The following is a 24,727-nucleotide window of genomic DNA, read 5'->3' as shown; positions in this document are numbered from 1 at the left end:
AAGAGTTTGTGGGCCTTTATTAACCGTAGCGCTCTGCCATGAATCTCTTTGACTGAGCTCAGCTCCCTTCATGGGGCAGCTTCATTGGGTTCTTGGCCACTCACTGACTAGGTGGCCCAATTCCAAAGTCCAGGGACAGGAAACAGCCCTTGGCTCCTCCTCCTGAGGAAGACATCTAACCAGTTCCAATCAGTCATGGTTGGGGTGGGGGTGGGGAAGCAAAATCACATGGACTTCAGAGCTACTCTTTTCAAGTGCTCTAGGCAAGCCTGATGAAGCCAGAAAAGGTTGGCTGCTCTTCCCAAAGAGGCACAGTAAATGCCAGGCTAACTCACTCCCACAGGAACCTCTTACCTGTTCTTTTCTCCCACCTGTTTCCCAATCCAGCATGTGCCTGGGAAAGGACTGCAGTTGATGGAGGATTGCAGCTGTCCTTTGTCAGACTGTGTGGGCCTGTGCTGTAAATGAGTGGCCTCGACGGGGGCTGCTGCAGCCTGCGGGAGGTGCACTGGGTGATTAAAGTTAGCTCTGCAGGTACTGGGTTGGGGGCCAGGAGGGTTGGGGATGCTGAGACTGGGGAAACACAGTCCAGGGCTTCTTCCCTAGGCAGACAGGTTGAGCGAGAGGAATGACAACATGAGTACAGGGGGCAGGTCAGAGGAAGCAAGCAGATGCTCCAGTTGTGAGCCTGTAGCAAAGCAGGTTAGCACCACCCAAAATAGCTCTGTCAAAGGTCCCTTACCGCTTCATGTTGGCCAATTTCCATGACCCTCAGGTTTCCCTGCTGGGTTTCTCCATGGACTCTGACACTGTGCCCCAGTTCCTTTCGTAACAGTCTTTCTTGGGCTCTCAGGACGTTTCTTTTTTTCTGTTTCTCATCTCACAAATGAGTGCATCTTGTTCTCTTTCACTGTTTCCACCATTTCTTTACCAGCCTCCTGATTTCGGTCTTCTTTCTCAAAAGGGTAGTGCATGGTAAGACATTTGGGCTCTGCTGTTTGCGAGGTGTATGACCTCTGTTGCTCTGTTGACTTCATTCTTCCTAAGCTTCATTTTCCCAGGCTATAAATGTGAGACTGTTAAGAGTTCCTACTTTAGACCGGGCATTGTGGCTGAAGGCTGTAATCCCAGCACTTTGTGGGGCCAAGGCAGAAGGAACACCAGAGGCCAGAAGTTCAAGACTAGCCTGGGCAACATAGTAATACCCTGTCCCTCAAAAAAGAGTTCCTACTTCATGAAGGTTGTTATATGGAATAAATAAACTCATGTAAGTAAAAGGCTTAGTATGGGCCAGGCGCGGTGGCTCATGCCTGTAATCCCAGCACTTTGGGAGGCTGAGGCGGGCAGATCTTGAGGTCAGGAGATCAAGACCATCCTGACTAACATGGTGAAACGCTGTCTCTACTAAAAATACAAAAAATTAGCTGGGTGTGGTGGCACGTACCTGTAGTCCCAGCTACTTGGGAGGCTGAGGCAGGAGAATCGCTTGAACCCAAGAGGAGGAGGTTGCAGTGAGCCGAGATCGCACCACTGCACTCCAGCCGGGGCAACAGAGCGAGACTCCATCTCAAAAAAAAAAAAAAATGCTTAGTATGGGGTCTGGAGTGTACTATGTACTCAGTGAAAGTCAGCTGCTGTTACTTTCCCTCTCATGTGGTTTCTAGGAGACCTTCTCCCCTCCCCTAATTTCAACTATCTCCTGTAGAATGACCTCCAAATCTGAATGTTCGGTCTGAGCTCCAGAGTGTCACCTGCATGTCGAATGGCAGTGAAGGGCAGAGGAAAAAGCATGGCCTCACGTGATGGCAGACAAAGGCTTGTTCCTGTTCAGCACTAACAGCTGTAAACTTTGCTCAAGTGATTTCATCTGAACATGTGTTCATCCACTCATCCATGAGTAGAATATTGACACTCGCTTTGCTGAAGTGGAATAAGTTTTGCCTTGTCTATTTCATCCATGGCACTTACCATGCTCTAGAATTACATCTTTCCATGCTCTTCCCCAGCTGAAATGAAAGGGAGGTCCTTGCCAGCAGGAGCCTCGCCTCCTTTCTCCTCACTCTATTCCTTGCCCCAGCAGTCTCCTAGCACAGGCTCAATAACATCAGTTCCTCATTCACTTTCTCTCCTTCTATATCCCTTTGACTTCTCAAGGTCAATATGTACCAAACCAAACAACTAATCATTGTCTTCACTAGACCTGACCCATGAATTTAACAAACAATTATTAAGTGCCAGCGTTAAGGGTTGAGACAGAAAGAGATAGTTGAGACATTGTCTCATTGATGGAAATGTTCACTGTCTACTAGGGAGACGGATAATGACACTGGAATATGTATTTGCGACAGGATTACAGACATTTCTCAGGGGGCCCCAAGCATGGAGAAGGAATGTTTCTGACTATAGGGGTTGGAGAAGGCCTCTCAGAGAACGTGATAATTATCCTGGGTCCTGATGAAAGGGTAGAAATTTGCCAGGCAGAGAAGATTGACAGATGGCTAGAAGAGTGGTGTGATGGGGCATGAACCAACATGGTGTGTTCAGCTGGAATGGAAGGCTGACACCATTTTCCCCCATTTTCTTAAGTGGAAATTTGACACATACACAAGAATAGAAAAAAAAATAGTATAACCCCCAAATAGTATAAAACACCCAGGTGATCACCCAGCTTCAACAACTATCAACTCATGGATAATCTTTTTCTAACTATATCCTTACTCACTAAACCCCCATACCATTATTTTGACACAAATCTCAGACATCGAATAATTTCATTTGTAAATGTTTTTTGATTCTACATGCTATAACAATTCAGTGAAAAAAAACTTTTAAATAAATAAATACTTTGGTATCTTAAAAAGTTAAAGTATATCCTCTTTTTGTCCTTAAAAAGGAGCGATACATAGCATACTCTAACCATGCAACTTGTTTGTTTTATTTGTATCTTAGCCATCTATCTGGTGACCGCACTGTATCAGGATATGTAGAATTGCTTTCCTCTTTTAGGAGGCTACCTAGTATTCCATTTGTGAATATACCATAGTTAACCTAGCCAGTCGCCAGCTGATGGGCATTTAGGTTGTTCCCAATCTCCTAACCTAAAAACAAAGCTGAGAGAATACCCTTAAATATACATCTTTGCTACCTATGGGGATTCTTGGATGTGGAATTAAATTCCATTACATTCTTGGATGTAGGTTAGATTCTTGGATGTAGAATTGCTGAGATCTTGTGCACATGGATTCTGAAAGGTGCTCCCTATTTGGCCCAACAGGTGCTTTAAATAATATGACAAGGATGCTTTCTCTCTGTTGTCCAGGCTTTTGACACTTTGGAGTTCTCTTTCTGTCCCTTCCTTCGTTTACTCAGTGACATATCATACCAAGTCAACTACCCCAGCCTCCTCCCTCCATGTCCGTTGCTGTGGTCCTGGGTCAGGCCTGAATGCTTTCTTTCTTTCTTTTTTGAGACAGTTTCGCTCTTGTTGCCAAGGCTGGAGTGCAGTGGTGCAATGTCGGCTCACTGCAACCTCTGCCTTCCAGGTTCAAGCGATTCTCGTGCCTCAGCCTCCCGAGTAGCTGGGATTACAGGCACGTGCCATCATGCTCGGCTAATTATTGTATTTTTAGTATAGACGGGGTTTCACCATGTTGGACAGGCTGGTCTCGAACTCCTGACATCAAGTGATCCACCCGCCTCTGCCTCCCAAAATCCTGGGATTACAGGCGTGAGCCACCACACCCAGCCAGGCTGGAGTACTTTCTTATCAGGACAGTTGCGGCTATCAAGTCAGCATGTATTCTAATCATCTGCCAAAGCGAACATCCTAAAACAGGAACGAAATCATTCTCTTACTTAAACACCTCTGTTGGTGTCTCATCTACATTATTAAAAGTCTAACTCCTTAGCCTGCCTTCAGTGCACTCTTGTTTGTCCCCAGATTCTCACTTATTTCTCATATACCTTAGGCTTCACTGAAACTGGATTCTGGTGCCTTACCTGGGACCTTGTTCACCCATTCCCTTCTTTTTCTGCTTGAAGAAAAGTGTTGCTCATCCTTGAAGGTAAACTTAAACTCCATCTCCTCCATAAAGCCACACAGTGTAAGGGCCACTGGTTTTGGACTCAGGTTGACTTGGATTCTTATACTGTCTCTCTTTTGGGGGGATGTCATTTAATTCTTCTGAAACTCAAAGTTTTCATCTGTTAGAGAAAGACAAAAATACCTACCTTGGAGGATGATTGTGAGGCTCAGGGATGACGGGAATATAGTAGGAGCTGAATTAAAAGCAATTCTGATTATTTCCGTGGTCACTATTGCCGCCCCACCGCACTCAAGCAGCCCCTGGTGCCACACCAGCTACATTTGCTTTGTGTGACAGCAGGTTGTGGACAAGACTGCCTTGACCTCTAGACTGCAAGCTCGCTGTGGGCCGGGCTCACGATTCACCCCCGGATCTCCCAGCCCTGGCACCAAGCCGGCACTGGGGGCGCTCCATGCCTGCAGAATAAGTGGAGAAAGCGACAGGGATAAACGTAGAAAAACAAGCACAGACAGACGGAGAGAGGGCAGACTGGGAGGCAGGTTTTTCCGGGAGTCTCCACCGAAGGACAGAGAGGGCGGAGTCAGAATCGGGCGCGGGGGCCTGACTCGGGAGGCGGGGCCTGGTTCGGGGGCGGGTCTTGGCGCGGACCCCTCCCCGGTCCGTCCGTGAACGTGCTCCGCGGGCTCAGTCCGCCCGCCGCTGCGTCCCGGGGTGCAAGTGAGCTTCTCGGCTGCCCCGCGGGCCGGGGTGCGGGGCCGACATGCGCCCGCTGCTCGGCCTCCTTCTGGTCTTCGCCGGCTGCACCTTCGCCTTGTACTTGCTGTCGACGCGACTGCCCCGCGGGCGGAGACTGGGCTCCACCGAGGAGGCTGGAGGCAGGTGCGTGGCGGGAATCCGGGTTCGGGTCAGAGGAAGGGAGCCGGGTCCGAGGACCGGGGCTGGGAATCGGAAATTCGGAGATTCGGGTTCCGGTATCGGAGGCGTTGGGAATTGAGGTTCACTTATCGGACTGGAATCCGGGTCTGGTATCCGGGCCCGCGTCCGCACGGTCTCGGACAGGCGGGTGGATGGGAGTCCGGTTCCGGGCCTGACTGGGACCTGTGTGGTGCCGGCTGCGGGGTGTGCAGGGCGTCACGCCGCGGTGCCTTTGGTTGGATGGATTTGCCGGGGGAGACGCGGCGCTGAGCCTGCCCGCGCCGTTTCTTTCCCAGTCCCAGCCCTGGGCCCCATTTCCAGCCCACCTTCGCCCCCGTGCGGGCCCCCAGCCCCTTCAAGTCCACTTTCAACTGCCTCTCTTCCTCCCCACCCCACTTACGTCAGGTCTGCCCTTGAGACTTTAGACGTTAGATCTTCAGGAGAAATGTTGCATAGACAACTTTAAATTATTCACGAATTAATTATAGGCTCTGCCCGTCTTCCTGGTTGTCTCTACTTTTACCTTTTTTTTTTTTTTTTTTTTCCTGAGACGGAGTCTCGCTCTGTCACCCAGGCTGGAGTGCAGTGGCGCGATCTCGGCTTACTTTAACCTCCTCCTCCCGGGTTCGAGCGATTCACCTGCCTCAGCTTCCCAAGTAACTGGGACTACAGGCGCGCGCCACCACCGCCGGCTAATTTTTGTATTTTTAGTAAAGACGGGGGTCTCATCATGTTGGCCAGGCTGGTCTCGGACCCCTGACCTCAGGTAATCCGCCTGCCTCAGCCTCCCAAAGTTTTGGGATTACAGGCGCGAGCCATCGCGCCTGGCCCCCTTTTCCCCTTCTAATGAACGACTGGTCGAGGCAGGAGGCAGAGCAGTATTTACCTGGCCGGTTTTTGTGAGTGCTGCATACTCTTTATAAAGTGCATGGAAGTGTGCCTAGTACAGCATTGCGTGGTTTAGGGAATTACTGATATTTGACTATTAAGGCAGCTGTTTTCAGTTATTGTATTCTTTTGCTATAGCTAAGAAGGCTCTGCTGTGGGTGTCGGACATACCAAGAGAAGCATTCTCATGAGAAGTAGGAGGGTTTGCTCATGATTAATCAGTGATGGATTCAAGGACTGTTCAGATGGCAGAGGCAAGGTAGCCTTTATACTACAACCCTTGGACAGGATTCAAAGTGCATTGAGGACCAGATTAAGAGAGCAGAGTTAAATAGTAGGCTCTTTGAAAGGGTTCGATTCAAGCCTGACATATTATCAAAAAAGTTACGTTTATCCTATGGGATAGATATACTTTCCTGAAGAATCTTTAATTGGCTTTATAGTGAATGCTAAAAAGTCGTTTTACTTGGCACCTCAGGAACAGTTTGAAGTCTGAATTGTTCTTGGTTTGTGGGGGAGGCAGTGTCCTTGAAAGGAAGGCAATTTAGGACATTTAGAACTTGCCTGGAAATGAATCCATTTGCCTCTTAAGAACAGATTCTAAAATCCCAGAGCTAAAGGGGAACTTAATGACTGTTTAGCACCAACCCCTCATTTTTTAGATAAAGAAACAGACTCAGGGATTAGTCCAAGGACATAAAACAGAAAGTAGCAGGGTTGGGATGTTAACCCAGGTCTCTTGCTTCCAAACGAGGGCTCTCCTGTCTGTCTCTGCAACGTTGTATCAGGTCATCTGTCGTTGGGAGTGTATGTGTTCCCAGCAGACCAGATGATGGGCATATTTATAAACCTACTCTGAAAAGAAGACACAGCGAGTGACTTTCATGGGCACTGGACTGATCTGAACTCATGTTTCCATCTGCTTTTCCAAATCCCCAGGTCGCTGTGGTTCCCCTCCGACCTGGCAGAGTTGCGGGAGCTCTCTGAGGTCCTTCGAGAGTACCGGAAGGAGCACCAGGCCTACGTGTTCCTGCTCTTCTGCAGCGCCTACCTCTACAAACAGGGCTTTGCCATCCCCGGCTCCAGCTTCCTGGTCAGTGGCCTGCCCTCCCTCCAACCCTGTTTCCTTATCTGTAAAATTTGGATACTCCCCTGTAACCTCATGGGATAGTTGTGTGGGGATGATTAAATGTGACAGTGGGTGTATCGGGGCTGGCACACATTGGCCCTCAGCGCCTACTGAGGGATTGAGCACCGAAGTGGGAGACGCTGACAGCTTCCTTTTGTACTGCTTCCTTCTCCCACCCCAGCCTGTTTCTCTCCTCTAGGCTGAGGCTGGACCTGCTCAAACAGTTTCCTTGTCGGAAACTAGAAGAAAAGCAAACATGTCTAAGAGAGGCAGGGGAGGTGTGTGGGGCTCGGGGTCAGGGGCTGACTCCTTGAGGCTGCCCTATGTCTGTCTTCTGTCTTGAACTGATCCCTCTTCAGGGCAGAGAGCCAGCTGCTGCTTGGTGGGGGCTCCACATCCAGATCTGAGGGTGAACCCTGACTCTGCCTGCTGTGCTCTTGGGGAGGATACTTAACCTCTCACCTGTAGAATGGGGCAAGGATGGCATGACTCAGGGATGTAGTGAGGATTACACAGGACATGTAGTCAAGCACTTAACACAGTGCTCAGCGGCTCCCCGGCTTCCCACTTCCAAGGCTTCCTTTTACTTTCTCTCTTGGATCCCATGTTTTGTCAGGATGATGTCTACCAACCAAAATGCATTTAGGAAGTATTGGTTCACTTTTCCCTTTTTCTTAAACCGAGACGTCTTCAAGTGTTGGCTAGAGCTCTGGTCAACATGGAACCCCGGTATTAGCATACTACATAGATGTAATTCCAGCAAAAAGCAAAGAAACAAGACACCTTAACATAGCTTGTGTGGTCTTACCAAGGGAAAATTTATGGTTTGTGTTCATCTTTTGAAATGGTAAAAATAACTTGTGAGTTTCATTTCTACTTTCTTGGAGCCCCAGTAATTGTAGAATCTACCATAGCCACAGATCCCATTTAATTCTCTCCTGCCCTCTGAGGCTTTTATCCTTATCCTCATTTTCAAGGTGAAGAGACTGATGCCAGGTGTAGTTCCCAGCCTTTTCATAATTTTTCATTCACCTCTTTAAATGGCAATTGGGACCTGGGGCAGTGGCTCATGCCTGCAATCCTAGCACTTTGGGAGGCTGAGGTGGGAGGATCACTTGAGTCCAGGAGTTTGAAACCAGCCTGGGCAACACAGTGAGACCCCATCTCTACAAAAAATTTTAAAAAGTAGGTGGATATGGTGGTGTGTGCCTACAGTCCTAGCTGCTTGGGAGGCTGAGGCAGGAGGATCGCTTGATCCAGGAGTTCGAGGATGTAGTGAGCTATGATCATGTCACTGTACTCCAGCATGGGTGACAGAGCGAGATCCTATTTCTTAAATAAATAAATAAATAATGCAATTGGGTTTTAGCTGGAAAAAAGCAGTGGAGGAGGAGGGAACCTGTGACTCTCAGGCTCCAAGATGAGGTGCCTGGTAGCTGCCAGATGTTCACATGCCTGAGGGTTTGTTTTCTTTGCAGAATGTTTTAGCTGGTGCCTTGTTTGGGCCATGGCTGGGGCTTCTGCTGTGCTGTGTGTTGACCTCAGTGGGTGCCACATGCTGCTACCTGCTCTCCAGTATTTTTGGCAAACAGTTGGTGGTGTCCTACTTTCCTGATAAAGTGGCCCTGCTGCAGAGAAAGGTAAGGGGAGGGGTCACATCTGAGAGCTGGGACCCCAGAGAGTCACTTCATGCATGGCCTTGAGAGAAGCCAGTGGCAGGGATTTCCCACAGGACTCTTCCACGGTGTCTCGGGAGGTCCTAGGGATTCTTTTGATGTCTTCAGGAGACATAGACCTGGGATCAAATCCCAGCTCCATCATTACCAGCTCTGTGACTTTGGGCAAGTTCTCAACTTCTCTGATCCTCAGCATCTCTATTTTAAAATGAGGAAAACAGTCTTTTCTTGGAGGGTTGTTGGAAGAATTGGGAACAGATTATGTAAAGAGTCTAGAACAGTGCCCGGCACCAGCAGGTTTTCAATACCTGGAGACCCTTTCTGCTTCTTAACAGCTTTCTTCTCTTTGGCTACAGGTGGAGGAGAACAGAAACAGCTTGTTTTTTTTCTTGTTGTTTTTGAGACTTTTCCCCATGACACCAAACTGGTTCTTGAACCTCTCGGCCCCGATTCTGAACATCCCCATCGTGCAGTTCTTCTTCTCAGTTCTTATCGGTAAGATGCTAGTGGAGTAGGTTTGAGTCTTCAGAGCTGTCACGTTGGGGGTCTGCCCTGGGTTATTGGCCATGTGAGCGTGTGCCTGCTTCTGAGAACAGAGGCTCACAAAGTGTGACTTCAAGCCTTATGATCTAAAGAAATGATTCCTGATTTCAGATCTACTCAGGCTTCAACATGAAAACCCATAAAAATACTTTTAAATACTTTTGGACTAAATAAAGATTGTTCATTGCATGGCTGTATGTGCTAGGCACTGGGATTAGAAAAGATAGTCTGTGTAAAGTATACAACTTGGCCCATAGTAAGTACTCAGTAAATGCTAGCAGGAAGAGCAGGGTTGGAATGAGGGTATGTGTGTGTCCATGAGTTTTGAGTGGGGACAGAAGAAAGGAGCAGAGCAAGGGACTTCCTGTCTGGTTTTTGGCCCCTGTTTTGATTAAGTTCTGCCTTAGGAATTGCTGGCATCAATGAGGTTCCTTCCTGCCTTTTGACAATTGCACAACCTGCAGCAAGCTACTTACCCTTAATGGGCCACCTGGCTAGGAATAGAGCAGCGTTTCTCAAAGTGTGGGCCTTGGGCCACCTTTATCAGATTGGCAGGGTCAGGGGGCTTCTTGAGAGTCTAGATTTGGGGCCTACTCCAGACCTACTGAATCAGAATCTTGGGAGTGGGATCTGGGAATATGCATTTTAATCCAGTTCCTAGTCAGTCATTTTCAAACTGCAAACCCAGTCGTTCTCAAACTGCAAACCTATTAAGAATCGCCTGCAAACCTATTAAAAACCACTTGGAAGCCGGGCTCAGCAGCTCACGCCTGTAATCCCAGCACTTTGGGAGGCTGAGGCAGGCGGATCACTTGAGGTTGGGAGTTCAAGACCAGCCTGGCCAACATGGTGAAACCTCATCTCTACTAAAAATACAAAAATTAGCCTGACGTGGTGGTGTGCATCTGTAATTCAACTACTTGGGAGGCTGAGGCAGGAGAATCGCTTGAACCTGGGAGGCGGAGGTTGCAGTAAGCTGAGAGGATGACGCTTCACTCCAGCCTGGGTGACAGAGTGAGGCTCCATCTCAAAAAAAAAAAAAGCAAAAAAAAAACACAACAAAACAACAAAACATCACCTGTGTAGATTTTAATCCCTAAGCTAAGGCTACACCACATATCAACTAAATCATCTCTGGGGTAGGACTCAGGGATCAAGATCTTTTAACGTTTTCCAGGTGATGGAAGTAGTTAGTCCCTAAAAGGGATTCTGCTGGATCCTGAGTTTTGCAGTCTACTGAATTTAGATGATATCTAAAGTTTCTCCTTGCCTTTGACAATTATATGACCTCCAGCGAGCTACTTACTCTGAATGGGCCACTCGTCCAGATAAGGGGCTGGGACTAGAGCAGTGTTTCTCGAAGTATGGGCCTTGGACTACCTTTATCAGAGTGGTAAAGTGCTAACATCCTATAAAATCAGTGTCTGCTACTTTCTCCATACTGGAAGAAAACCACCCTCCTTAAGCCTAAGGCAAGGATCTCTTTCTTTAAACCTTCCTTAGAGCCTAGAGGGAAAGACGATTCAGGGCTTCTAGGTCAAACAGAGCAAATCTGTGGTTGAGCAGCTGCTATTAATAGGGATACCTGAGAGAAATGGAGATCTTAAATAGAAGCAAGATCTACCACAGCCAATTCTGGTCATATTGGCTTTCAGACAAAGTGCCTCAGGCCCTCAGCTAGTGGGGGTTTGCTGCTTCTAATTACCTAGGTGGCATGAGGCTTGGCAAGATTCTGGAGACCGGGCTTCCTGTCCCCTATCTCACAAGCTGTGTGACCCTGAGGGGTCTGGGATCTTCATCTCATGTATACTTCCTCTCTTATAGAAGAGGAATGGACTATCAGAGGGTTCCAAACCAATCGGAATCTCAGGGTGGGAGTGGAGAAGGGGCTTTTAAAATACAGGTTCCTGGGCACTACCCCAGAACCAAGTAACCAGAATTTCTGGGGTGGAGCTGAAGGATGTGGTTTTTAACAATGTCACCAGCTGATCGTTCTGCAGCCAGCCCGTTCAGCCAGCCAGACTTTTGGAATCCAGTGGATTTGATGGCATCTTTGAGACGGTGCAGAATGTGAATAGTACTTCTTTTACAAAACTGTTTTTTTGCTTGTTTGTCAACAGTGGCACTTCTGTCTTTACTTTGGCTGTTGGGTACTCAGAACCAAATTTGGGGCCCACTTTTAGCAAACAGGTGAACCTTATGCGTTTTTCTACTAACTGTGCTCCCTGATGTCTTGTATTCTTCTGCAGGCATTTTACTTTTCGTATTTAAACTTTTATTTATTTATTTACTTTTGAGACAGAGTCTGGCTCTATCGCCTGGGCTGAAGTGCAGTGGTAAGATCTCAGCTTACTGCCACCTCTGCCTCCCAGGTTCCAGTGATTCTCCTACCTCAGCCTCCCGAGTAGCTAGGATTACAGGCGCATGCCACCACGCCCAGCTAATTTTTGTGTTTTTAGTAGAGACGGGGTTTCACCATGTTGGCCAGGCTGATCTCGAACTCCTGACCTCAGGTGATCCACCTCGGCCTCCCAAAGTGCTGGGATTACAGGCATAAGCCACCATTCCTGGCCCTATTTTAAAATTATCTTATAGTAGCGTGTATTATTTGTGTAAATATCTCAAGTTCTTTTGTTGAACAAGACAGGCATATATGGGAAGTGAGGGAAGGAGGGAAAATAATAGAAAAGAAGGAAAGAAGGGAAAGAGTTAATATGTGTAAGGGTCAAGAGTCAAGCAAAAAAAAAACTGTAGTCACTGTTCCTGGTGACATTTCTGAATTATTATTTTCTTAATTTTGCTGCCGCTAGTAACAGGCGCTTTTCCCTTTTCTTCTTCCAGGTTTGATCCCATATAATTTCATCTGTGTGCAGACGGGCTCCATCCTGTCAACCCTAACCTCTCTGGATGCTCTTTTCTCCTGGGACACTGTCTTTAAGCTGTTGGCCATTGCCATGGTGGCATTAATTCCTGGAACCCTCATTAAAAAATTTAGTCAGAAACATCTGCAATTGAATGAAACAAGCACTGCTAATCATATACACAGTAGAAAAGACACGTGATCTGGATTTTCTGTTTGCCACGTTCCTGGACTCAGTTACTTATTTGTGTAATGGATGTGGCCCTCTAAAGCCCCTCATTGTTTTTAATTGCCTTCTATAGGTGATGTGGACACTGTGCATCAATGTGCAGTGTCTTGTCAGAAAGGACACTCTGGTCTTGAAGATGTATTACATCAGGTTTTCAAACCAGCCCTGGTGTAGCAGACACTGCAACGGATGCCTCCTAGAAAATGCTGTTTGTGGCCAGGCACGGTGGCTCACGCCTGTAATCCCAGCACTTGAGGCCGGTGGTTCACGAGGTCAGGAGTTCAAGACCAGCCTGGCCAAGATGGTGAAATCCTGTCTCTAATAAAAATACAAAAATTAGCTGGGCGTGGTGGCAGGCGCCTGTAATCCCAGCTACTGGGGAGGCTGAGGCAGGAGAATTGCTTGAACCGAGGTGGCAGAGGTTGCAGTGAGCCAAGATCACACCACTGCACTCCAGCCTGGGTGATAGAGTGAGACTCTGTCTCAACAAAAAAAAAAAAAAAAAAGAAAAAGAAAATGCTGTTTGTATTTTGTGGTCTAATAAGGAGCTCGGGATAACCTGTTGTATTTGCCTTATGCCAGCCCCTGAGCTGCCTTGGGAGAAGATGCTGATCGTCCTTGTCCAGAGTACTGCTTTTGCAGAGTGACAGGCTGCTGGGACAGATGTCCTCCTGTTGCATCTTTGTGGATGTTTAGTACCGATGATGACATGGGAACCCACATCACTGACACTGCTCTTCTTCTGTTAGTCTCTTGAAGAGCATTTCTTTTGTATTTTTTTGCTGATGACCTACCTCTTCATAAGCCAAGTGAAACAAGTTGATGAACTGCCTAGGACTTCCATGTATTGCTCACATACATGATGACATACATGATTTCTGTCACACTCTTGTGTTCAGACACACGTTACCACGTATGTCAAACCTTCTTATGATTGCATGTCCTGACAGTTAAGCTGATCGCAAACAGACTATTAAATATGAATGGAGCAAACGCTGTATGTCCTGGATATGTTCTGGAGAAATTCTTACCCATCTGGATGGGGTAGGGCCGGCCCTTGACTCACCTGAATCATGACCAGGCAAACATTTTCTCTGTCCCTTCTGCAGGAATCCGTTCTGTGTCATGCTAGGAGAATGGGTTCAGTATATGGGGCCATCAGGCAGTATACGCTCTGAATGTTTTTCATTTTTTTATTTGCTTAGAGTAACTAAAGAACAATTGTATCTTTTAATTCAAAGAGGAAACCTTGGCTTCTGTTAACTTTGTTGTGTTGTATCTTAATGGCCTATAGCTGTCATTACTTCCTGTAGCTGCAGTACAGAATTGTAACAGACCTGGATTAATGCTTCCAAAGACAGAAGGACCTTGGCACCTAAACTGACCAGCCCTGTGATCCTGCACCCCACAGGAGTAACTCATCAGGACTTACCAGACTGCTGCTCTTGGGCATCATCTGCTGGGTTGATGATTTGGTTTGGCTAAGAGTCTTGCCAAGACTGTAATCTAGGCCTCTTGTTCTACATGAATTCTTGGGAGTTACTCATGTTCCATAGGAAGAGTGCATTCCCAGGTGATGGTTTTTGGTTATGGTATGATCCTTTCACACCAAGGATTTCGTTGTTTAAAACGTGTTTCTTTAAAAGAAGACTTGATAACGAGAGTGGGGGAAGGAGGCAGCAGACTTTGAAGACTGTGGCCTTTGGTATTCTGGAGTAGGGGGAGGGAAGGAGAAACATGTTTTCCACATCATCTCAAATGTGTGCCCTTTGCCCTTTTTCAGGATCCTTAGATTTGCCTCCCTCCCTCCACCCCCACCATTTTGCAATAATGTGCCTTATCAGTTGTGAGTTTACAGGCAAAGCAATTTCCCAAATAAATGGATGTAAGTGTTCTATGTGGTGCTTGTTTGAACATGTTGCTAACTTTCAACTACCTTTGCCAGTGGGAATTAGGATTGGCTGAAAATTGGACAGTCCAAAATGGTGTTTTAAGCTTTCCACTCAATGCTTCTTACCAAAATAATTTCTCAGCAGCCAGATTTTCATCTTCATTTTCTCTCTCTGCTCCCTGTATAGTGGGGTCACTAGTAACAGGAGTAGCTACCAGATGGGCAGCAGGAAAGCATAGGGAAGAAGCAGAGTGCCGGTCTAGCTTTCACAGAATACTCAAGAAGAGGCTGTCACCAAATAAAATGATGATTGCCCCTTCCTTTCGTGGCTGTGTCAAATACAAGAATCACGTAAACGAGCTTTCTCCATTACCTGCTTTTTGTGGCTGCAGGAAACCCAGTCATGGAAAGTCTTCCTTTCCCTCAAGTTCTGACAAACGCTGAGATTAGTAAGGCAGCTCTCAGGGCACAAACAGTACATTTAGAAAAAGACAGGACTAGAAAACAGTGAAGTACACTTTTTGTTTAATTCCATGCATTTGTTTGCTTTGATAGTCATTCTTGTTCCCATTGCTGTTCAATACAGAGAGGGAGCCGGCATCAGAAAACAACACTGGGAGCTGGGGACTGACAGTACAGGAGACCACAGGGGAGCCAGGTAAGGGGGTTCATTTGGAGACTTAACCACAAAAGAGAAATTCATTTGCTCCAAGTCGATAGGAGCTCAAATTACTGTAATAAAGCATCAAAGAGGGTCTTCCCACTTCCAGAGTCTGGGAAGTGGTCACTCTGAAGGTGAAGAGCCACTGGGGTGATATGGGCAAGAGGGGACATCTTCCTAATAGCTTACACATGCTGGCTGGGGTTCCCTTGGCCTGCAGTCACTGGAGGACCCTGTCCACCTGGTCACTGGACAGCAGCCTGGGGCCGGGAGCCAGCGATCCCTGAGTGCTGTGAAGTGGCTCTGGAGAGCAGACCTGGGATGCTGCTGGGAGCTTCCTTATGGTGGCCTTGCCATCTGCTTAGGGCTCTGCTCTGTGAAGTCCTGCCATCGTACCCTGGCCACGTGACAGTTAACAAAAGCCTTAACCCACCTCTTGTTTCTCAGAGCAGTGATTTCAGAGCTCCCCTCTTTAGCCACCTGTCCCTGAGAAAGGCTCCAGGTTCCACAAGGGTCCTTTGCTTAGCCTAGTTCAGTCCAACTTGAATAGGCATTTGCAGTGTCAGTTGTAACATGTGAACAAGCAGATTAATATGATTCTAATGTGCCAGTCTGTGAGGTTGGTAACACTGGTGGTGTGAGTATCCTAGGATATTTGTCCTATGAAATCAGCAAAGAAGAAATATTTTGCTGCCTGGAAAGGCACTAAATTCATACTGACAGTACAAGTCAAAGTCTCAAAAAGAATGTCACATTGTTTTGGTACATGAGTCTCACAGAGTCTAAGAAGCAAGTAACTGGGACTTATATTAATTTTCTATTTATAAAAGGTGAGGGAGGAACATATTCATTCAACAGAATTAAATGATGTGAATGAAGAGACATTTTGGAATGGGATCCATCAGTGATTGGTGTTCCTTCAATTGGAATTGTTGTCCAAAAGGGCAGTAGGTAGAGGCAAGTGGCCTTTTCCCTTTCTGTGGTACTGCCCCTGACAGCCACAGGTGGATCCATAAGAGGACACTAGTGCGAGCCTGTCGTTCTGCCACTGGGGCTAACTCAAGCTCAGATGGCAATTCCAATCAAGTGGCAATTGTTGCTCCAAGTGCTATGTTGAGAGGTTCTGAGGCTGTGTCTAGGCTCAGTAGGAAAGATACGATGCTCAATACATAATGTTGGTCTTGGTCTTGGAGGTTGTAGATGGTGGTAAGTGGTAGTATAATATTTTGGCTTCTGGCTCAGTGGAAAAACAAAACATAGCACACTCTACTGCAGAGCAGGGCAGGAACTCTACGGTTTATAAATATTATGTTCTGGAGAATTCAGTTCCAGGAAGTTCAAGTGGGACTGTTTTAAGAAAAGGAAAAAAAAATTGAGACATAAGGACATTGAAGAAAAAAAGAGTAAATCATTTGATCAAAAAGGATGCATTTATTCTTAAGGGATGCCAATGTTCCACAGTGGGAGAGGGCATTTAAAATAGTCTGGAGGCTGGGTGTGGCAGCTCACACTTGTAATCCCAGTACTTTGGGAGGTGAAAGCAAGAGGATCGCTAGAGCCCAGAGTTCGATACCAGCCCGGGGAACACAGGGAGACCCCCCATCTCTACAAAAAAAAAAAAAAATGTTGTGCATGGTGACATACACCTGTGGTCCCAGCTACTCAGGAGGCTGAGGTGGGAGGATCACTTGAGCCCAGGAGTTTGAGGCTGCAGTGAGCCATAATCATGCCACTGTACTCCAACCTGGTGACAGAGTGAGATCCTGCCCCCCTCCCCTCAAAAAAAAAGTCTGGGTTGGTTCCAGGTAAATCCCAAACCCAAGCACATCTATTACTTAGAAAAGGAGAGGGGAATAATTTAGCATGATGAAGCTCTACAGCAGATGTCCAATACTTACTAAATCCTACTCAAAATGTCTTTAATTCTAGAAGGATAGATTTGTTTGATGCCAACATTTTAAAATATAGTATCTCAACTTCAAGTAGCTAGATGAAGATGCTAGTTTACAACAGAGCTAGCATCTTCATCTTTCTCAGTAGGAGCTCCCCACCATCTTGCAAACAGGTCTAAACTTAAGTGGTGGTAAGGTCCATTATAATTTCAAAGTAGATGCAGGCTTCTCAGTCCCTCAGCAAAGCAATTTTAAAAGGAACTTTTATCCAGAGGATATGATCTTGAAATAGATGAAAATCAGAACCAAATGCTCATCTGCAACCCAAATTAAAACTCATCATCTTGCAGTCAGTCAAAAACAGATGCTAACAGAACACAGACATTCATCCCAAGATGGTGAAACTTTCCATCAATGAAGCAGCTTGAAATCACAGTCTTATGAGGTTCCTGGAAGCACTGTTGTAACACACTTGTCAGGACTGAAGAATTAGCTCATAACTTCCCTGAGCTCTTGATTCAACACTCTTCAGATGACTGTGGAGTCGTTCTCAAAGAAACATACATCAATTCAAGATTTTCCTGGTTATCACAAGGCAGGCAGCGAAGGACCAGGCTGGGCTAGAAAAGGTATTTCCCTTTTTAACCTCCACTAAGGACCTTATTCTTCTCTGAAACCGCTAGTCAATTCTACTAAAAAAAAAAATGTGTTCAATATGGACTTTATTTAACTCTCAACTATACAGTGAATGACTGAGATTCAGCCACTACGTACTACCCTAACATACTCATAACAGTTAATCCAGATAAGGTGTATGATGACAGTAGCGTAACAGATAATCAAGATGAGAATTCAAAAACATTGATCAAAATTATGAGGTATCAGGGGTAGGTTTTCTAGGAAGACAATCACTGAAAGATGTAAGATAGAAGCTGACCTTCATGTTTCTCTGTTGCCACTAAAGGTGGGCAAGAATTGGACAAAAGTGCCAGTGTTTTATGTTGGATAGAAAGAAGACATAGAGTTGTAGCATCTCTGTTCCAAAGAATAATGAACCAGAGAGATTTACAGTACAGTGAGATCTGAAGTCAGAGGATGGAAAATATAGCCTTTCAAGATTTTTTTCCAGTCGTTGGTCCTCTAAGTGACCAGGCCTCCTTCTTAAAGTTCTTTAGTCTTGTTCTAGGATGACATCACAGTTAGGGATTTTATGTCATGCCCTACATGTATATACAGTAGTCCTCCCTTATCTTTGGGGGATACATTCCAAGACCCTCAGTGGATGCCTAAAAACTCTGATAGTACCAGACTCTGATAGTACTATGTTTTTTTTTCTATACTTACATATCTATGATAAAATTTAGTTTGTAATTTAGGCACAGCACTCTTGCCCTTTGGGGCTATTATTAATTAAATAAGGGTACTTGAACACAAGCACTGTGATACAGTCATCTGATAACCGAGACAGTTGATCTGATCACCGAGACTGCTACTAAGTGACTAATGGATGAGCAGCATGAATATGCTGGACAGAGGGAGGATCACATCCAGGGCAGCAAGGGGCAAGATCTCATCATGCTCCTCAGAATGCCGTGCAATTAAAACTTATGAATTGTTTGTTTCTGGAATTTTCCATCAAATATTTTTGGACGGTGGTTGAGCATAACTGAAACCATGAAAAGTGAAGCCATGGGTAAGAGGGGACTACTGTATACCATTTCTTTTTTTTAGTCTCCCTACTACTCCCCACTAGGAGAATAAAGGTGGGAGAACAAAGGGGTCTGGCAGGAAGGAGACTGCAAACTATGTTGTCAATTCTTGAAACGAATCCATGAGCCCTGTGCGGAAACCCTCTAGGTCTGTTCCTCTCAGGACATTAAATCATTCTCTTTCTATTTCTAATATAGTCCCATGATTTTATTTCCTAAGAAACTTTAGAAAGTTTACAGCTTTTGAACTATATGTCCATCCACTGTTTGACATCCTGGGGGTCATCGGCCCACCCAGGAGCTTTCATGATCAAGTCAAAATCACAATGTATCCATTGGGCTTCAGGGCAGAACATGCATCCTCAGATGATTGTTATACACAGAAAATTAGGGAACACAGCTAAGATCAATACCAGGGAGCTCCCAAATGGGAGTTCCATTTCCATTCCTTCATTAAAATCATAAAATCCATAATAATTCCTGGTTAGCAATAAACACAACCATTGTGCCACATCATAAATCACACCTTCTGATCGACAGAAAATGAGAATGATAATATTATAAAATAAAATAACAATGATAATAATGCCATAACTTAAGATCTTTCATGTAGTCCAGCTACAGAATTTTTACAAAATGGAATAATTTAATGCAAACAATACTGTTCTTTGTATAAATTAAACATTTTCCTTCATCCTATCTAAGAGCTATAAATCACAGACACTACATTTTAAATCAATGTATCAACATAAAGTGTAAACAAATGGATCAAACAAGCAAAAGGAACTCTAAATTCCCTCCTGCCTTTCCTTTTTGGCTGATGCAATCAGTGAAACCCAGAGGAGTGGCAACATTTTCATGTGCATTGGAAATGGTTTAACAGCTGTCTGTGCAAGTATTTCCTAATGTCCAACGTGATGCAATGTCAGAGTCCAGCGAATCTAGAGAGGTTGTTTGACAGTAATCTATCTTGGAGACAGGGACAGGTACTAGGTCAACACCTATTTGTACATAAAATTCTAAAAAAAATTTTCCTTAAGGCCAAGGCACCATGAAGTACCTTGGAATGCTTTTCAGAGCCCATGACCCTGGAGACAGGCAGGACCTCATGCTTTTGGCAATGTAAAAATCTTTCCTATCCCTGCTCAGCATCCCTTGTTCTTTCCACAAATGTTCAAATCCAGTTATTTAAAACTGCATTGATTTGGAGTGAAGTAAAAGGTATTTTACAAGTAGCATTGAACAAAAATGTTATTGTGCTGGGAGAGGAGTTGCCTTTTGCAAGCTGCTTGTTTTTCCTTTATTCTGACAGTAGTAGCCAGTCATTAAGACTTCTAAGATAGGCTGGGCACAGTGGTTCATCCTGTAATCCCAGCACTTTGGGAGGCCGAGGCAGGCGGATCGCCTGAGGTCAGGAGTTTGAGACAAGCCTGGCCAACATGGTGAAACCCTGTCTCTACTAAAAATACAAAATTAGCCAGGTGTGGTTGCGGGTGCCTGTAATCCCAGCTACTCGGGAGGCTGAGGCAGGAGAATCGCTTGAACCTGGGAGGTGGAGATTGCAGTGAACCGAGATTGTGCCATTGCACTCTAGCCTGGGCAAAAAGAGCAAAACTCTGTCAAAAAAACAAACAAAACAAAACAAACCAACAGACCAAAAAAAAAAAAAAAAAGAACTTCTAAGATAGAATGAGTTAGTGAATAAAAACAAAGGGATGGTTTGGGCTCAGACATTGTATACACACACATACATCCTAGCTGCCTTCAAAGTCTGATTCTCCTGCTTGAATCAATATGACTCAAGTAGACAAGCAACCTGGTTCCAGAGAGGGGTGATTCCATCTTCTCCACGTAGCTGAACTGAGTGATCCTGAGAATGGAGTTTTATAAATTCCACGTTCGTTTTCCCAACACCATTGTAGATGTTCTTCCTCTCTTACCCTTTTCTCCTCCTCGGTACTGCCCCCCAACCTTTGTTCCTACAGGAAGTGGTCAGCAGGCAGAAAGGAAATGAGCTACAAGGAAATGGCACTTGAGTATGAAAGATCAACACATTGGGTCAAGGTAGCACATTTGTCAAGGTAATGACAGTGACAGCACTAAAAAGGGACGTATTTGCCAAAAACAAGATTTGACACTATCTGTAAACCTCACTACCAACTGCTGCTTAAACATTTAAAAATGAAACCAGCTTCCACATACATAGGTTTGTTTGTTTGTCTGTTTTTCCCTCCTAGAGGAAGCACACGCCCTTGAAGACGTTGGGTGCAAGTATCTGGTCACCAGACTTTTCTAGGTCATTTCCGTAAGCCACCTGAACAAGCTGGTTGAAGTGAATATGGTCTGTTCACAAGTTGCCTGGAATTGCTTTTCTTTTGCTGTTCTTTGTGTTCTAAAATGTTCAATGTCTTGCTCTGGCTCTTCTTTAGTCACTTATGGCCAAAAGACCTGGTCCCCTGTTCAAGCAGCAATAATACCTCCCGGCCCCACAAATTCCCAAGGATGTTGCTCCTAAATTCCACTTATTTCTTTTTTTCTGTTCTTTTCTTTTTCTTTCTCTCTTTTTTTTTTTTTTTGCAAGAAATTATTGTCTCTCTCTCTATCTCATATATAGTTCACTCTTTACAGTATAAAGTGTTAAAATGTCAAACAAAAATAAATATCAATGTTACAGTAGCTAGAATATTCAATAAAATAGATCCCTGCCATTCTTGATTGAAATGTTCAGTGAGACTTAATTTCATTTGGATATTATTTTCCAGAGATTTGCGAAGTCTCATGTTCCTGTTATTGCAGCTCATTTCTAGGGGGTGGTAAAGATGGGGTAGTCTCTCTTCCCAGACAAAATGCTGGGAGAGAGTGGGACAAGTCTGGGGGTGGGGTGGATCTGAAATGCCAGTATAGTCACGAGATCTTCAGGATGTGTATTCCTTCATTACCAGGTAGCAGAGCTGTAGTGTTTATTGGTCCTAACTGTGGCATCAGAACACTCCCCATCTGAAGAGTCACAGTCCGATTCTTCAAACTGCATAGGGTTCTGCAAAGGCAGGACAAAATAAAACCTTAATTCATTTCTATAATCACTCAGTAAATATGTCAAACACCTCCCACACAACAGGCACTGTGCTTGGTAAGGGGGCTACAAAGGTAAATGACACCAGGTCCTGTCCTTGTGGGGCTTATGGAGAAAGAAAACACATGATGATGATTGCTATGACAATAACAGTGCCCACCACACAACCACTTATATAGCATTTACTATGCTCCAGGCACTGTTGTAAGTACTTTATTTATTTATTTATTTATTTAGAGATGGAGTCTCACTCTGTCACCCAGGCTGGAGTGCAGTGGCACGATCTTGGCTCGCTGCAACCTCCGCCTCCCGGATTCAAGTGATTCTCCTGCCTCAGCCTCCTGAGCGGCTGGGACTACAGGCGCGTGCCACCATGCCCGGATAATTTTTTTGTATTTTTAGTAGATACGGGGTTTCACTGTGTTAGCCAGGATGGTCTTGATCTCCTGACCTTGTGATCCGTCTGCCTCGGCCTCCCAAAGTGCTGGGATTACAGGCATGAGCCACTGCGCCCGGCGGTAAGTACTTTATTAATACATCTGTTAATCCATTTAGTCCTCATGATAACCCTATGAGACAGATGCTATTATCATCCCCATTTTACAGAGAGGTTAAGTGGCTTGCCAGGGTCCCACAGTAAGTGGAATGCTACGATTTGCATTCAGGCAGTCAGATTCCAGGCTATACACTTACAACCACTATGCTAGCCTGCCTCTCCAAAGGCAGTCCTGAATATGAAATAAAGTGCTATATGTCCTATGATGGCATCATCCAGGGAAGAGTCAGGGTATGGAGGGGGGAAGCTCAGACCTTTAAAATATATATATATTTTTTTTTTCCAGAGACAGGGTCTCACTGTTGCTCAGGCTGGAGTGCAGTGGTGTGATCATAGCTCACTGCAGCCTCAAACTCCTGGGCTCAAGAGAACCTTCCACCTCAAGCCTCCCGAGTAGCTGGGACTGCAGGCATGTACCATCACACTCAGCTAATTAAAAAAAAATTTTTTTTGTAGAGGCAAGGTCTTGCTATGTTGCCCAGACTGATCTTGAACTCCTGACCCTAGAGTGATCCTCCTGCCTCAGCCTCCCAAAGTGCTGGGATTACAGGTATGAGCTACCACACCTGACCTGGGCTCAGACCTTTAACCATATTGGGAGATAGGAGTGGGAGGAGGTGATTTTTGAGTTAAATCTTGACATGATGGGTTCCTGAGCAGTTCAATGTGTGTGTATCATTTGGGAGAAACTGCCCTCATTTCTGGGAGCTCTGCTGATCTCTGTACTTCTACTTGCTTCTTGGAGGCCTGATATGGTTTGGCTCTGTGTCCCCACCTACATCTCTTGTTGAATTGCAATTCCCAATGTTGGGGGAGGCAGCTGGTGGGAGGTGACTAGCTCATGGGAGTGTATTTCCCCCTTGCTATTCTCATGATAGTGAGTGAGTTCTCATGAGATCTGATGGTTTCAAAGTGGGTGGCACTTTCCCCTTTGCTTTCTCTCTGTCCTACCACCATGTGAAGACATACTTGCTTCCTCTTCACCTTCTGCCATGATTGCGTTTCCTGAGGTCTCCCAGCCATGCTTCCTGTACAGCTTGTGGAACTGTGAGTCAATTGAATCTCTTTTCTTCATAAATTACCCAGTCTCAGGTAGTTCTTTATAGCAGTGTGAGAACAGACTAATACAAGGCCACTGTTGTATCTTATTATTAAATGAAAATTGTAAAAGCTCTAGAGACTTGAACCCCAAAGAGCAAAAAAGGGAACAGTGATGGGAGGAGAAGGGAGAAGCCCCCACCTCATAGCCACGTTCCTCCACACACAGCTTGCCCAGAGACATCTGAGTCTTCACACGGCGCACGGCACACTCCTTGTCAGAGAGCCCATCTGAGTGTGAGGATATGTCAATGGGAATCTCTGGCGTCTGGGACAGCAGGTCGTCTAGCTTCTCCGCCAAGCGGTCTTCAAGTTTATCAGCTAACTCATCAGGACTGTTTGAGTGATCACTGGTATTTCCCTCTTCTCCATCAGACACAGAGAAATTCTCAGAGCTAAAGGTTGAATATGACTGGCAGCTGCTGATACAGCGATGGGGCCTAGAACCAAGAAGAACCAGGAGAACTTAGTCGGAGGAACAACTACTTTCCTTTCCTTATCTGTCACTCATAGTAGTGGTAGAGATAATCTAGTTTTTTTCCTGCCATCGAGGAGGCCTAAGAAATCAAGATAGGTAGAAACTATTTAACTTTTAACATTAAGGCAATGGACTGAATTTTATCCCCCATGAAATTCCGTGTTGAGGCCCTAATACCAGTGTGACTGTATTCGGAGATAGGGCTTTTAGGAGGTAAATAAAGTTAAATGGGTCATAAGGGTGGGGTCCTAATCAAATAGGATTGGTGGCCTTATAAAAAGGGGAAGAGATTCTCTCCATTCCTCCTTCCCACCTTTTTTCAACATTCATGTGCCGGGCAAAGACCATGTGAGGAAACAGAGAAGGTGGCTGTCTGCAAGCCAGGAAGAGAGCCCTCATCAGAAACTGAATCTGCTGACACCTCGATCTTGGACTTCCCCAGCTCCAGAACTTGAGAAATAAGTTCCTGTTGTTTAAGCCATCCAATCTGTAGTATTTTGTTATGGCAGCCCAAGGTGACTAACACAAGAAGGAAATTTTAATTTCCCCTTTCATTTGGTTTATATATTTATGTGACTAAACACTACACTCCAAGCTGATGGCTATGACTGGCCTTTGAAAAAAATCAGCTTGTCTAATCACGTTATGTACACGTATGCATAGTATGGAATGTCCAAATTGAAATTATGCCTCTTATTTAGAGAGTTATAGATTCTCTATCTATGTGAAAGTGAAAGAGACTTTGGAGGGTCTCTGGACTAACTCATTTCCCAGATGAGAAAACTGGAGCCAGAGAAGGGAAGTGACTTGTTTAAGGCCACACCATGAGAAAAGGCAGAGCTGAGGCTTGGGCTGGGTCTACACACACACACTTTGATCAGTGTCCTTCTCTAACCTCCATCCCTCACCTCCCTGTCAATCCACCCCAGCTTCATTTCCCAGAGCCCAGTGTCCACTGGGCATGGTGGCCCTGGAGGCCCAAGTGCTTTCACTACCTCTGTTGACTAACCTCCAACAGAAATGAGCTTGGAAGGAACATTCACTCTGCAGCTGTGGGTACTGCCCAGCTAGTTAGTAGCTCAT

At 45.5% G+C, this 24,727-nt stretch overlaps 2 protein-coding genes across 6 annotated transcripts in view; one reads left to right on the top strand and one right to left on the bottom strand.

Moving 5' to 3' along the window:
* The first annotated feature begins 4,615 nt into the window (after positions 1 to 4,615).
* On the top strand, positions 4,616 to 14,181 carry TMEM41A (transmembrane protein 41A). Of its 2 annotated transcripts, none has more exons than XM_054483566.2 (5): positions 4,616 to 4,925; positions 6,789 to 6,942; positions 8,457 to 8,618; positions 9,011 to 9,149; positions 12,039 to 14,181. In XM_054483566.2, the coding sequence occupies exons 1-5, from the start codon at positions 4,807 to 4,809 to the stop codon at positions 12,257 to 12,259; spliced, it is 795 nt and encodes a 264-aa protein (XP_054339541.1). In that variant the 5' UTR covers positions 4,616 to 4,806; the 3' UTR covers positions 12,260 to 14,181. The 2 variants fall into 2 exon arrangements, with proteins under 2 accessions (XP_054339541.1, XP_054339542.1); XM_054483567.2 differs by lacking the exon at positions 4,616 to 4,925 and adding an exon at positions 5,958 to 6,108.
* Positions 14,182 to 14,685: 504 nt separating this feature from the next.
* The window catches only part of MAP3K13 (mitogen-activated protein kinase kinase kinase 13), a 202,246-nt gene continuing 192,204 nt past the window's right edge, over positions 14,686 to 24,727 (bottom strand). For all 4 annotated transcript variants that reach the window (XM_054483563.2, XM_063662490.1, XM_054483564.2 and 1 more), the window contains 2 exons: positions 23,309 to 23,606; positions 14,686 to 21,476 (listed from right to left, as the gene is read on the bottom strand). In XM_054483563.2, coding sequence (XP_054339538.1) covers positions 21,375 to 21,476; positions 23,309 to 23,606 — 400 coding nt within the window. In that variant the 3' untranslated portion in view covers positions 14,686 to 21,374. The remainder of the gene's footprint in view (positions 21,477 to 23,308; positions 23,607 to 24,727) is intronic.

Source organism: Pongo pygmaeus, chromosome 2 (genome assembly GCF_028885625.2).
Source record: "Pongo pygmaeus isolate AG05252 chromosome 2, NHGRI_mPonPyg2-v2.0_pri, whole genome shotgun sequence".
NCBI classification, from domain to species: domain Eukaryota; kingdom Metazoa; phylum Chordata; class Mammalia; order Primates; family Hominidae; genus Pongo; species Pongo pygmaeus.
Note: the sequence above shows the minus strand (reverse complement) of the source record. Positions and strands in the feature narration are given on the sequence as shown.

Excerpts from the sequence above, each read along its gene's own strand:
- TMEM41A (XM_054483566.2), top strand. The coding sequence starts at position 4,807 with ATGCGCCCGCTGCTCGGCCTCCTTCTGGTCTTCGCCGGCTGCACCTTC. Across the intron at positions 6,943-8,456 it reads TCCCCGGCTCCAGCTTCCTG|AATGTTTTAGCTGGTGCCTT; the intron begins GTCAGTGGCCTG and ends TTTTCTTTGCAG. Across the intron at positions 9,150-12,038 it reads CTTCTTCTCAGTTCTTATCG|GTTTGATCCCATATAATTTC; the intron begins GTAAGATGCTAG and ends TTCTTCTTCCAG.